This window comes from Entamoeba histolytica, genomic scaffold (assembly GCF_000208925.1).
Source record: "Entamoeba histolytica HM-1:IMSS scf_1104750516645 genomic scaffold, whole genome shotgun sequence".
Taxonomy (NCBI): Eukaryota; Evosea; order Mastigamoebida; family Endamoebidae; genus Entamoeba; species Entamoeba histolytica.
This window is the reverse complement of record NW_001914913.1, coordinates 17,978-31,701: the sequence shown is the minus strand read 5'-3', so window position 1 is coordinate 31,701 and position 13,724 is coordinate 17,978. Positions and strand designations below refer to the sequence as shown.

The window sequence follows — 13,724 nt, the reverse complement described above, 5'->3', positions numbered from 1 at the left end:
TCAACATAGTTTGTGTATTAGTAATTCTTATTCGTGTTAGAATGTCATTTATTAGAATAGTTGAATGAGTGTTTATCATGTTTGTAGTATTATTATTTATATGTTAGAATGTATATTTGATAATTTTGATAATTTGTGTATTATCAAAGAAATGTGATATTCTTGTTGCCGTTGGTGTCGGTAAATCAAATTTTCATAACAATGTAATGCTAATATTTATTCATCATAAAATACGAAAGTAACGAATGATGTTTTTAAATACACAAGAAAATTTGAATAAAGATGAGATGACAACTTAACTGAAAAACATTTAAATTGATGAAATATGAAAAAGACATTAATTCAATGTAAATGAAGAATAGAAACTCACATGTCTTACCAATTAAAAAGTAGAAAATGGGATGAATTGATGAAATAACACTTACAGCATAGAGATGTAATTAGTCTCTAGTGAACAAAGAAGAATATATAAATATTTTATTAAGTCTTAATTAACAACTACTTTTTTTTAATATTTATAAATAGAGTTAGATAATGTTTTTGAAAATAAAAAAAAACACAATTTAAATAACAAAAAGGAGTTAAATAACGAAAATAACAGCACCATAACCAACAACCCAACCACTGTTCATTCGTTTTGTTATTGTTTCACTGTCAGTTAAATCAAGTGTGATAGCTTTAACACAACCAATAGCTTGAGCATACATCATTGTTGGTATAACGGCTGTAATTCCACAATAAATTTGATTTTCATAACTCCATTTTGATAATAAACCCTTTATATCCATTTTTTCTGTAAGTTGTATTGTTTCTTTATCTGTTTTTTCAACTAGATTATGACTTTCATCATGGAGCATATCACTGCTAGCAATAACATACATCTTTTTCTTAGAACAAACGGCTTGAAGACCCTGAGAAACTTGTTCTAATACTTCAGACTTATGAGTACCAATGAGTACCATCACAACTTTAACTCCAGGTAATGCTCGTTGAACAAATGGTAGTTCATTTTCAGCAGAATGTTCACCATTATGTGGTTTGTAGAAACATTTTAAATAATTTCTTCCTTCACAAAACATTGTAATTGCTTCATTATCAATTTCTGTTGTGGCGATTGGAGTTGAAATTGCTTTTCCATCCATTACAGCAGCACAATCAAACCTAGATGAATGACTAAACCCAAGAATAAAAACAACGTCTGGTTTTCCATTTATTTCAGAGTCTCTCTTTAAAGCAGCAAAATCATAACCAGCAGTTTGACCACTATACCTAAACCCAGCATGAGGTGAAATACATCCTAATATTTTACCTTGAATTGATGGAAGTTTATTGAGGGCATTGTTAATATAATGATCAACTTCATTTGCAAGTTCATTCCCATTAGCACTAAACCATCTTCCAGCACCAATAGCTTTTCTTATAGTCGTAGAATCCATTTTTATGATTATGAGTTGATGACTTTTTGACACGTTGAGAATAATCTTTATGAAATAATTTTAAAAACCATAAAAAATGAATTAATCTTCAGACATTCTATTAGATCGTCTTTCCCCTCGTTCTCTGAGACTCGTTGTAACTTTAGACTGATGAAGAAGTTGACCTTGTTGTCGAGGAGAAGTATTAATATTATAAACAAAAATCTTTCCATCTTCACCAGTTGAATATACAATATCATTAATAACTTCATAGTCTCTAACTAATGCAGAATGGCAATGTGCCTCAGACCTTGGTAGAAAACTATTTGTTCCTAACCAAGTTGAAAGCACTAATTTACCTGAATCAAATGAAGTTGCAGTTCCTATTTTATTATCAATCATACAACCTTTAAGAATAGTTGAAGGAGTTTCATCTCCAATTGATGTAATTGTTCTTAAATCATCTATTTGACATTCTATTGTTGATGTTTCTCCATTGTAAATAACAAAAGCATTATCATCAGAAACAATAGTAAGATACTTATTTGAAGCAACACCTAACAACCCAAGAGGTTTGCCAACATTTATTGTGTCAAGAATTCCATTATTTCCTTGAGTATAATCAATTATACAACATAAATTATCTTGAGAAGCAGACACTAATAATCCTCTCCAAAATGCTACGTCAACAATGTCATCACAATGAGCTTCATTTATAGTACAAACAACTTTCATATTTCTAATATCAAAACATTTAATATATGTTTTAAAAGAAACAGCAAGTCCAATGTCAAAAGATGCTATTGCAGTTTCTGTGAGATGATTTGATGGTTTTGTTAATATATTTGGTTGGTCTTGACGACAGTCAATACTACAAATGACACCAGTATCACTTATTGTAAAAGCAACATTTGGGTCATTTGAATTACAACTTCTTTGACCATTTACTTGATAATTTTTTTCTTGTTTTAGATCTGATGAATACCAACTCAAACTTCCATCACTCCATAAAACATTTACCCCAATTGGACTACAGTTAATTTCCAATCCATACCCATCATGTTGAGAAGACAAATAATTCATTTAAATAACAAATACAGTTGAAAAAGGGTTTTAAAAATTGAATAAAAATGTTTTTCAAAACAATAAATTAAAAGATGAAAAATCCTAAAAGTAATGAAGATAATGGAATAAACACATTATCATAATTTGGATATGAATAAAATTCAACTATTGCACCAACTAATCCTGAGATAATAGATTGAATGAAATAGATTTGTCCAAAAATAATATAGCACATTACCATTGCTCCAACTGCTCCACAAACCATTACAGCAATTGCTCCTTCAATAGTTTTAGTTTTTCCCCATGGATTTTTGAGTTGAGTTTTTCCTATCATTTTACCAATTATTTCAGCCATTCCATCACCAGTTAACATAATCATCATTCCAATTATAGATGCTGGATAATTTCTCCAATATAAAAGAGATAAAAATGTCATAATACAACAATAATTCAATGGTCCATATAACATTTCTTTATAATCACCATTTCTACAAACTGTGGCAATTAAGAAATCAGCAATTGGTCCTTTAATCCATCCCATTCCAAATATTAAAAAGACAAATAAATAAAGAATACAACACATAGATCCCCAAATTCTAGCTGTTGGTTCTTCTGAATAGCATCCCCACATCACTATTTCACATACTCCAAGAGAAATATGAACTATTTTTCTTGAAGTATAACTTGTAATAATATTTGTCTTACTCAAAGCAGTAGCAATCATAAGACAAACATTAACTAATACAAATGAAATTAAAAAGCAAGTGATGTCTAACATTTCAAAATGTTTTGTGATTAACTCATAATAAGATCAGTTTAAATATTTTGCATTTTATTAGAAATTTCAAGTTTGTTATATTTATATTATTTATCTTTAGTTTTATGTATTTCTAGAAATCCATTTTTATAAAATGAAAACCATTATTGTAATAAAGATTCATTTTTTTTTATTTTTTATTTCTTTTTCTTAGATGTTTTTTTTTTAGTTACTTTCTTTTTCTTTTCATATTTTGTATAATCATCAGCATAATAAACAATATGCTCTTCTGGAATTTTCCAGTTCATTAAATGATACCAATACTCTCCTAGATATAAAAAAAGACAATCATTGTCAATCTTTTTAGTTAAAAATTTATCTATTCCTTTCGTTTGGTGTGATTCGTTTTTGGTAATACTTTTAAGGTAATTATCAATTATTTTCTTTTTTTCTATGAGAGTTTCTTTAATGAGAGGAAAGTTAATTTTATATTGATTACTTTCTTTTTTAACTAATTGAAGTAATATGTCTTTAAGTAATTCAGTAATGCTATTAGAAGGTAATAATGAATCTATTTATTATTATTTTGTATTATAAACGTTACAAAATAAAACAAACACAAATCTTCAAATGATGAAAATTTTGTAGTTTCATGAACATTATGTAAACAAAGAAAATGAAGGACTATATAAAAGGGGTCTAGTATAGAACTTATTTTAAAAGAATTATCAGCAAGAAGTGTTGGTTTAATATACCAACAACCATATTCCAAATGAACTTGTTTTATTTCATAGAATAATTGTTTTGATGTTTCAAATAAAATGATTTTAGAATACCCCAACTTACACCAATTTTCAATCTCAAAAACTATAACTTGACTCATAGGTTCTCGTGAAATAATAACTTGTTTTTTTTTTATTACATCATTTGGTTGAGGTGTTTCAATCTCAATATCATCAAAATTATCTAACACTTCTTCATATTCACTGTTGGTTGAATTGCTTTGACTCTGTTCAGCCATTATCTATAAGTAAATTCAGTTACTTATTGAAGTGGGATAACCCTGAGAAAAAATGAAATTAACACTTTAATTGAGCTCAACTAAAATAATTGAGAAATTATAATAAAATGGTTCTTAATTGATTTAAGTTAAATATAACATAAAAGGGAAATTGTCAATATTAACTAATAACATTTTTTCATACCTTTCTTTTAAAAAAAAAGAAAAATGAAAAACTTCAATAAAAAAAAAAACAAAAAAAAAACAATGAACTTAAATAGTAAAAGAGATGGAATTTACACATAATGCATATCAACCTATTTCACTTGGAACAACAATTATTGGAGTTGTTTATAATGGAGGTGTTCTTCTTGGAGCTGATGGTAGAACTTCAATGGGAAGTATAGTAGTTAATCGATGTAAAAATAAAATTCGTATGGTTTCTGATTCTATTGGAATGTGTACGGCTGGTACTGCAGCTCATAGTGAAACGATTGGAGATTATGTTAAACACGCATTAAGAATGTATACTGCACAAACTGGAGAAGAACCAACTGTACTTGCTGCTGCTACATCAATAAAAAATATCATTTATGGAAATAAATCATTCCTTTCATCATCAGTTGTATGTGGTGGATATGATCCAGTGAATGGAGCAACATTATATCGTATACTTCAAAGTGGAGCTATGAAACAAGATGATATATGTGTTGGAGGAAGTGGTTCAACATATATTTGGGGGTATTGTGATGCTCATTTTAAAAAGAATATGACTTTTGAAGAAGCTAAACAATTTATTGTTACAGCTGTTTCACTAGCAATTTATCGTGATGGTTCATCAGGAGGAATTATCCATACCGTAAATATAACAGCAGAGGGTGTTCAGTCTGAATTTATCACTGGAGATAAAGTCCCTGTGCCACAAAATTAAATTACTATTTTTTGAAACAAATAACATTTTTTATCAATTTTGTTTTTATAAATTAGAAAAATAAAAAAAAAATAATTATAACTTTTAGTAAAAAGAGAAAAAAATATCTAACTGATTAAAAGGTTCTTCTTTTAATAGAATGTCTTCAATTCAAATGGATACCTCAGATAATGAAATTCGTATTCTTTCAAAAGAAAGATTACAATCTATTCTTACAAAAGTTCAAGCACTTGATCATTATAAACATTATATAAATGAACTAATTAGTAATTTTGAAAAAAACAATGAAAATTTTGACGAGGTATATAAAGCCGTAGTTCCTCAATTACTTAAACTTAAATTAAAAACAAAATCAGTGTTAAAAGCAATTGATTTTTTGATTGATGTTGCAGTTAAAGCAGAAAATGAATTAACTGAATATATTCTTGATATTCATTCAGATCTTACATATGCATCTGAACCATTAATTCGTCAACGAAGTGTATATATTATTATGAGAATATTAAATTCAATGCCAGACAATTATACTCTCACAGAAGATATTTATAAAAAAATAAATAAATCTCTTGTTGAACGTTTACAAGACACTCAATCAAATGTTCGTACTTATGCGGTTCTTGCTCTTAAACGTTTTGAAACATCTCAATTAGTAAATTGTCTATTAGATCCAAGAGCACAAGTTGTTGTTGCAACTTTACAATCAATAGCAATTAATTCAGAAACAATTATTCCAATTATTCGATTAGTTGGAGATAGTAGATCTATTGTTCGTGAATATGCGTATCAAACAATTAAAAATATTCCAATAGAACATATTACACATACTTCACTTTGTTATATTTTTATTCATGCCTTAACTGAAGAAAGACCAACTGTTAAAAAACAATTTGAAGAATTAGTTAAATATTGGATTGAAACAATTGAATTTGAAGAATATTTTGAAAAGTATTTCCCATTGGATAAAATTCCTCAACTCCCACCACAAGAAGGAGAGTCTGGAACAGATATGGAAAGATATATTTTATTAAGTAAAAAAATTGTTGAAGAATTTATTAGAATTACTCAATCACCTGCAGGTGTTACACTTGATGTTTCACCAACACTTGTTATTCTTCGATGTTATGTATTACTATCTCATTGTGAAGGAGATTATCCAGATGGACAAGAAGTATTAAATTGTATTAATGGAAAATCAGAATTAGAACAAATTGCATTAATGAAATTATATTCAAAATGTAATGGAGGAAAATGTAATATTTTAGAAGTTGTTAGAGGACGTTCACAAGTTGTAGTTGAAGAAGCGTTTAGGGTATTAATAAAGATGGAACCAAATGACCATTTTGGTATTATTGTTAATGAAATGCATAATATTACTGAAGATGACCAACCATTATTTTTAAAAGGATATTATAAATCATGTATTGAAGTTAATTATATTCTTCCATCAGAATTTTTAGAATATCATTTAAGACAAACATTTAAAAATTTACAATCACCAAATGAAGAGAAAAGAATGTTTACAATGGAATTTGTTGGTCTTACAGTTCTTGTTAATAAAGAAAAAGCACAACAATTTATTCCTGTATTAATTGCTGGATTATCAAAAGATACAACACCAGTAAGATTAGTTGCATTAAAAGGATTAACTGATTATTATTTATTAAGTGGAATAAATGTTCCTGAAACATTAAGAGATATTTACAATGATGCATTATTAAGTTTAAGTGAAGATTTAGAGGCATTAATTATTGTCTTACAAGGAGTTATACGATTATATTTAAATGATAGATTACATATTTCAGAAGAATCAAGTGAATTATGTCTTGCAAAAACAATGATGTCATTATTTATTCGATCAATTCCAGAAACACAACTACGATCATTATTGTTTACATTTTTTTTATGTTATTCACAATCTCATTTTGAAGATTCTAAAAAGTTGTATGAATTATGTTTAGATGAAGCAGGACCAGAATTAGAAAAAATAACTGAAGTATTTATTCCAATGTTATCACAATATGATAAAGAAATAAATACAACAATTATGGAAATGTGCATGCATAGATTAATGAGTTGGATTAAAGCTGAAGATAATTATTCTGATGAAATGATTATTAATTTAACAAGTGTTTTCTATAAATTAGATTATACAAATAATACAACTGATATTAGAGATATCTCTATTCAACGACTTAAATCAATTCAATCAGAACGTAATAGTAATGAAGTTAATTTAGCAATTAAGTCTTTAATAGAGGCATTTGAAGAATTGAATAATTAAATTTAATTTAGTATTTTTTAATGAAAAAATGAAAATATGAAAATGAAGAATAAAACCAAAAACAAAAAAAAATGGGGAAGAACTAAGAAATGCAATGTCTGATTTTGATTATATCCAAAAAAATACTCCTCCTGAATTTCCTGAAAAATTTAAAACTGCACTTCTTCCAGAAAATATTAAAAAGAATAGATATAGTGATGTTTTAGCAAATGATGATACAAGAGTAAAATTAAATAATAATGGTTATATAAATGCTAATTATATTTTTCAAGGAAGAATGATTGCGTCTCAAGCACCAACCATTGAAACTATCCCTGATTTCCTTCAAATGATTATTGAACAACAAGTACCAATTGTAATAATGTTAACAAAATGTAAAGAAAAAACAAGAATCAAAGCTACACCTTATTGGGGATATAAGTCTGAAGGTGGTAAAAAGGTTTTTGGAAACTATACAGTAAATACAATTGATACCCTTTATGATGATGTTGAAGAAGATAAATTTATGGAAGATATTCAAATTAGATATCTTCAAATTATATATGAAGATGGCGTTTATTCATTTATTCAAATTCATTATATGGGATGGCCTGACTTTGGAGTTCCATTAAATCCAAAAGATGCATTAGATATTGTTTATATTCAATATATTATTGGTACTACATCAAAATTTTCGAATAGAAATCTAGTTTGTGTTCATTGTTCTGCAGGTGTTGGTAGAACTGGGGTATATTGTCTTTTATCACGTATTGTAGAAATGGTTACTTATGAAATTCTTGAAAAATCAGAAACTTATAGTAAACAGAGATGTTTGTTCTTTTGTTTTAATATTTAAAGAATCAATTAATTAATTGTTTAATATTTATATTGTAGCAACAAGTTCTTCTTCAAAAGTAAGAGAAGTAGAAGATCGTATTGAAGAAATTTTATTAAGTCATCCTGTAATTTCTTATGAAGACTGTGAAGTAATTCTTCCAGAACTTGTTTTGTCTATTAGAAATGAAAGAAGTAAAATGGTTCAAACAAAAGAACAATATGACTTTATATGTGAAACTGTTAATTGTTTTTATGAAGATGCTTTAGACTCTATTAATCAATACTATGAAGTTATTGATGCACTTACACCACTTCTTCAAGAAAAACATTCCGAAATAGTTCAAGACTTTATTAAACGTAACGAGTTTTAATTTTCTTTCTTTTTTCATTCTTTTAGTTAAATAACAATTTTTTTTTTTTAATTAATGTAAAAAATAAAACAAAAAATTTCCATTACTTTTTTAATTTCCATTGAAGAGCAATTACTTTTGATACATCATATGTTTGTGGATAATGACTTCCAACAAAAATGTCTTCAGTAATCCCATTTGGAATATTATAATATTGAACAAAACTATTAGATATATAACATCCATCAACTTGTTTTATACCAAAACATGCATTAGTTGCAATAATCCATTTTTTTGAAGTATTTGGTGAAATATTTAATCCATCTGCTGTTTTATCTTTTAGAAAAAATTGTATTGGACTTGTTTTTTTAGGATTTGAAAGAGTAAATACAAAGAAATTTGGATCATTTTTAACCCATTCTTCAGTTTTTTTTGGTATTGGTAATTTTAATGAATTAAAACTGCCAAATACATATCCATGTTTTGTAATAATAATAACCATAATATTTTCTTTTCCACAAATACATCCGTTTAATGCCACACTTGAAAATCCATCTACCTTACTGTCATATATAAGTTCATATTCATTTAATTTTGTCCAATTTACAAATAATTCTTTATTTAATTCTATTAATGTTGCTATATTAATAATATTTTTTTGTTTTTTCTTTTTTTTATCACTCACAGGATTTATTTTACGTTTAATACCACCACCACCTTCTGTAATAATTTCATTTTGTAAAGGTACAGTCTGTTTTTCGGTTGATATTTGATTTGGTAAAGGAGGAACACAAATATTTATTGTTCCATAATTTAATATTGATAATCCAGATATTTTATGAAGAAATGAATCAACAGAAGGGATTTGGTTTTTTTCACTCATTAATGATGTTCTGAGATCTTTTTTCTCTCAATAAATATCTTTTATATTGAAAAAGAACCTGAAAAAATTATTATTTAATTTGAAAAAGATAAAAAATAATGTTTAAAGCTTAAAATTTTTAATTAAAGAGATGGACTTATTTTAACCCAATCAAAATTATAAACACGAGGAGTTCCCCAATGTTGAATTGATGGGAATAATTCCCAATTAAATGGTGGAAGTCCTCCTTCATGTGTAGGTCCACAATATGCTAATGTTTTATATTTTAATGAAGCTGCACCTATTTTACAATCTACAGCTCCAAATGGGAATTTATAATCACTATCTATTTCAAGGTCATATCGAGCAGCAATTTGATTTCGTGGTTTATTTGAAATTGGATCAGTTTTATAATGATTCATTGTCATTAATTTTTTAACATCATCAATTGAGTGAATTCTTGCACCATCTCTTGTAAATATTAAAGCACGAGAAGACCCAGTGTAATTATATTCTTTTTTTCCTAATTCCATTTTCTTTAAATACCCACTTGATACAAAAATTTCTTTAATATATGGAATATTATATGATGCCCAATATGTTTGATTAATTAATATTGGAGTTACATCTTTTACAATATATTTTCCTGGCATTTGTTCTCCAATATATAATATATTTTTCTTTCTTTGTGCATTTTTTTCAATAGAATTTAAATTAATAATCATCCATTGATTATTATATGTTCCACTATTAAATTGACCAATTGTTTTTGTAATTTCTTTAGGAGTTTGACCAAAATACATTGAAACAAGAATTCTTTGCCATGAAAGAAGAGAATTTGGTGTAATTAATTTATTAAGTTTTTTAAAAAAAAAGGAATTAGTAGTTTCCATTACACCAAATCTTTTTTGTTGAGCATTACTAAGTAAATAAAAATCATCTTTTGAATGAATTAATCCAGGACTACTTGCAAAACTCATTGGTTGAGCATTTTTAGTCCATGGAAAAAAGTAATGTTTATAAATTCTTAACATTGCATAATAAGGTCTCCATGTATTATGTGAAAAAATAATGTCATGACTTTTATTATTATATTTAACATATGCACTACATTCATGGTAAAGTTCATCTGGATTTTTATCTTGTAAATCTAACATTGAATTTTCACTATGAATCTTTTCAAATTTATCAGTAATAGTTGGTAAATCTCCAACAGAATTTAAAAGATATAACTCTTCTAATGTCATTGGTTCTTTACCAAATTTTTTATATCCATTCCATAATCCTCTAAATTGTTCAAAAATTAATTTTTGATTCTTCCAATATACATCATCATTTTCATTATTTTTAATATGCTTTCTCCAAAAATTAAATTGAAGTGACATAAATCTTCTAATATTTTTGTTTATTCCATGTTTATATTCATTTTTTTTATAATTTTGCCAATATATCCATATCCATTGATGAGTTAAATATGATTCAATATATCCTGCTGCAAATGCTTGTTCTTCTGGTGAATATTTTTTATTTGTATGAATATTTAATATTCCCCATCCTGTACTATTAACTGTATTTTCATAACTTCCCCATGCAACACTTCCACGAATTGCTCCTTTAGTTATTTCAATAGAATCACCTTTTTTAATAATACTGAATTTTTGAGCAAAAGTACAAAAGAAAAGAAAAGATAGAACAACAAATGTAAATGAGAAACTCATAAAAATATAATAAGAAGTTCTTCTTTTTTTTTAAATAAGAATTATTAAATATTGTAAATGATAAAAATAACTTATAATTGTGCAGTTGAAAAATGTAATGGTTTACATTTCACTCTTTTTCCATATCCCTTTTCTCCAACAAACATTCCATCTTTAAATACTAATTTACCTCTACAATATGTTGCAACAGGATAACCATGCATCTCAAATCCTTCCCAAATAGTATGATCTACATTAGAATGCATATTATCAACACTAATTGTAAATTTTTTATTTGGATCGTAAAGAACAATATCAGCATCAGAACCTATTCCTAAACATCCTTTTTCTGGATAAATACCAAATAATTTAGCTGGATTTGAACAACATACTTCAACTACTTTATTAAAAGTTAAAGTTCCTTTATTTGCTTCAGAAAGCATATAAGGAAACATATTTTCTATACCACTACATCCATTTGGAATCTTTGTAAAATCATCTTTTCCCCATTCTTTTTCTGATAATTGAAATGGACAATGGTCTGTTGCAACTGTTTGAATAATTCCTGCTTTTAATGCACTCCAAAGTGCTTGTCGACTTTCTTCTGTTTTCATTGGTGGAGAACAAACATATTTTATAGCATCTTCTTTTTTAAAAACATCATTTGTTAGTTCAAGGTATTGAATGCAAGTTTCTGCAAATATAGGATATCCTTCTTTTCTTGATTTTTCTATAATACTAATAGCACCTTTTGATGATAAGTGTACAATATAGAGTGGTGCACCAACTGACTTTGCTAACGTAATTGCTCTTTGAACAGCTTCTTCTTCTACAAATTCAGGACGAGATTCATAATGATACCATGCAGATAATTTTCCTTCTGTTTTAAAGTCTTCAGTTAATGTATCAATTACTCCTTTATTTTCTGCATGAACTCCTAATAATCCTCCTGATGACTTTGTCTTTTTAAGTATTTTATAAAAAAGACCGTCTGTTACAAAGAAATCGTAAACCATAAATACTTTAAAACTAGAGACTCCTTCAGCTATTACTGAATCAATAGAATCTAAAAGTTCATTTGTACTAACATCTTTAATTGCAATATGAAATGAATAATCAATACATGATTGATGTGATGCAAGACTATCTCTTCTTTTTAAAGTTTCTATTAAATTCTCCCCATTTTCTTGAAGTGCAAAGTCAAATACTGTTGTTGTTCCACCACATGCAGCAGCCATGGTTCCATACTCATAGTCATCAGCAGATATTGTTCCACCAAAAGGCATTGCAAGATGAGTATGTCCATCAACTGCACCTGGTAAAATTAATAATCCAGATGCATCAACAACTTCTATACCTTCTGGTAGAGTCAATTCACTACCAATTGCAGCAATAACACCATCTTTTACATATATGTCAGACTTAAAACTTGAGTCAGTAGTAATTATAGTACCGTTTTTGATGATGAAAGTCATTTTTTATTCTATTTACAGTTCAACATATCTATTTATATTTATAGCTAAAAACTATAAATTGATTATTATTTAGTTTTGAACAATTCTTAGTATTTATCTTCAAAGAATATTATCGAAAACCATGAAACTTCATACAAAAAAAAACAAAGTTTATGATCCATTTTTATATAATTCACTTTATCTATTTTAAAATATTTTTGTTCTAAGAATAATTTGATGAAGGTTTTCAATATTAAATTCAAAGAAATAAAAGCACATTTGTTCTATCAATTCATTGAGAATAGCTAAAACAATTTGTTTTAGTACTCAAAATTCATAAAATTTTCTTAATGAACTTCTAAATGAAGTAAAGAGGGTATTAAATTTATAAAAAGTGAGTGAAAGGGAGTTGTATTTTTTTTTATAAAGAAAATGTGCAATGTTTTGACTTACAAATATTCATAATTTTGACAAAATCTTTCCACCTTTCATCATTCCTTCAAATCCTTTCTCATAATAAAAAAAAATAATTTGTCTCATAATAGTAATATCATATCTCAATTGTTGAATTGTTATCTTATACAATTTATTAGGATTTATTGTTTAGTATGTTTTATATTCATATAAAACATTTGAATTTCCATAACATTCATTCATATTATAATGAATTTTTATAATTGACTGACACAATGTTAAACTTTAAATTAGATAACAACTTGAATCACAAATTATACTGCGTGATACAATCTTTCTTTCATTTCCTGAATCCAATGATAGAATATGTGTTGATATTTTATCAATATATGACATATTATCAGGTATTGAATGGTGGTATATACTTAAGAATTGGTGATATAAATCCATATATTTAAATATTTTTTTTCCTTCGATTCACAGACAAAACCAGAACAATCTAATAAATATAGTCCAATTTCAAATCTGTTTTTCTTAATACTTCAACAGAAAATGCGTCATCTCTTATTCTTGTTTTGTCTGAACCAACAACAGTAAATGCCATTTTCATGTCTCTTCTCATTTTATAATCCAATTCTTTAATAATAAAAACTAGTCTTAATTCTTGACCAGACTTTCAAAT

At 26.8% G+C, this 13,724-nt stretch overlaps 10 protein-coding genes across 10 annotated transcripts; 3 read left to right on the top strand and 7 right to left on the bottom strand.

Moving 5' to 3' along the window:
• Positions 1–581: 581 nt before the first annotated feature.
• On the bottom strand, positions 582–1,436 carry EHI_024510 (uncharacterized protein; the record flags this gene model as incomplete). The annotated part of the gene is made up of 1 exon (XM_645889.1): positions 582–1,436. The coding sequence occupies one exon, from the start codon at positions 1,434–1,436 to the stop codon at positions 582–584; it is 855 nt and encodes a 284-aa protein (XP_650981.1).
• An 81-nt stretch (positions 1,437–1,517) lies between these two features.
• EHI_024500 (uncharacterized protein) lies at positions 1,518–2,498 on the bottom strand (the record flags this gene model as incomplete). The annotated part of the gene is made up of 1 exon (XM_645888.1): positions 1,518–2,498. One exon carries the CDS (start codon positions 2,496–2,498, stop codon positions 1,518–1,520), a length of 981 nt encoding a protein of 326 aa, XP_650980.1.
• Positions 2,499–2,565: 67 nt separating this feature from the next.
• On the bottom strand, positions 2,566–3,258 carry EHI_024490 (uncharacterized protein; the record flags this gene model as incomplete). Its single annotated transcript, XM_645887.1, has 1 exon — positions 2,566–3,258. One exon carries the CDS (start codon positions 3,256–3,258, stop codon positions 2,566–2,568), a length of 693 nt encoding a protein of 230 aa, XP_650979.1.
• Positions 3,259–3,434: 176 nt separating this feature from the next.
• On the bottom strand, positions 3,435–4,258 carry EHI_024480 (uncharacterized protein; the record flags this gene model as incomplete). Its single annotated transcript, XM_645886.1, has 2 exons — positions 3,435–3,808; positions 3,856–4,258. The coding sequence occupies 2 exons, from the start codon at positions 4,256–4,258 to the stop codon at positions 3,435–3,437; spliced, it is 777 nt and encodes a 258-aa protein (XP_650978.1).
• Positions 4,259–4,526: 268 nt separating this feature from the next.
• On the top strand, positions 4,527–5,189 carry EHI_024470 (proteasome beta subunit, putative; the record flags this gene model as incomplete). The annotated part of the gene is made up of 1 exon (XM_645885.2): positions 4,527–5,189. One exon carries the CDS (start codon positions 4,527–4,529, stop codon positions 5,166–5,168), a length of 642 nt encoding a protein of 213 aa, XP_650977.1. The 3' UTR covers positions 5,169–5,189.
• A 133-nt stretch (positions 5,190–5,322) lies between these two features.
• Positions 5,323–7,449, top strand: EHI_024460 (HEAT repeat domain containing protein; the record flags this gene model as incomplete). Its single annotated transcript, XM_645884.2, has 1 exon — positions 5,323–7,449. One exon carries the CDS (start codon positions 5,323–5,325, stop codon positions 7,447–7,449), a length of 2,127 nt encoding a protein of 708 aa, XP_650976.2.
• A 94-nt stretch (positions 7,450–7,543) lies between these two features.
• EHI_024450 (protein tyrosine phosphatase, putative) lies at positions 7,544–8,636 on the top strand (the record flags this gene model as incomplete). The annotated part of the gene is made up of 2 exons (XM_645883.1): positions 7,544–8,258; positions 8,323–8,636. The coding sequence occupies 2 exons, from the start codon at positions 7,544–7,546 to the stop codon at positions 8,634–8,636; spliced, it is 1,029 nt and encodes a 342-aa protein (XP_650975.1).
• An 82-nt stretch (positions 8,637–8,718) lies between these two features.
• Positions 8,719–9,498, bottom strand: EHI_024440 (uncharacterized protein; the record flags this gene model as incomplete). The annotated part of the gene is made up of 1 exon (XM_645882.1): positions 8,719–9,498. The coding sequence occupies one exon, from the start codon at positions 9,496–9,498 to the stop codon at positions 8,719–8,721; it is 780 nt and encodes a 259-aa protein (XP_650974.1).
• Positions 9,499–9,620: 122 nt separating this feature from the next.
• EHI_024430 (uncharacterized protein) lies at positions 9,621–11,195 on the bottom strand (the record flags this gene model as incomplete). Its single annotated transcript, XM_645881.1, has 1 exon — positions 9,621–11,195. One exon carries the CDS (start codon positions 11,193–11,195, stop codon positions 9,621–9,623), a length of 1,575 nt encoding a protein of 524 aa, XP_650973.1.
• Positions 11,196–11,266: 71 nt separating this feature from the next.
• EHI_024420 (D-hydantoinase, putative) lies at positions 11,267–12,649 on the bottom strand (the record flags this gene model as incomplete). The annotated part of the gene is made up of 1 exon (XM_645880.1): positions 11,267–12,649. The coding sequence occupies one exon, from the start codon at positions 12,647–12,649 to the stop codon at positions 11,267–11,269; it is 1,383 nt and encodes a 460-aa protein (XP_650972.1).
• Positions 12,650–13,724: the final 1,075 nt, after the last annotated feature.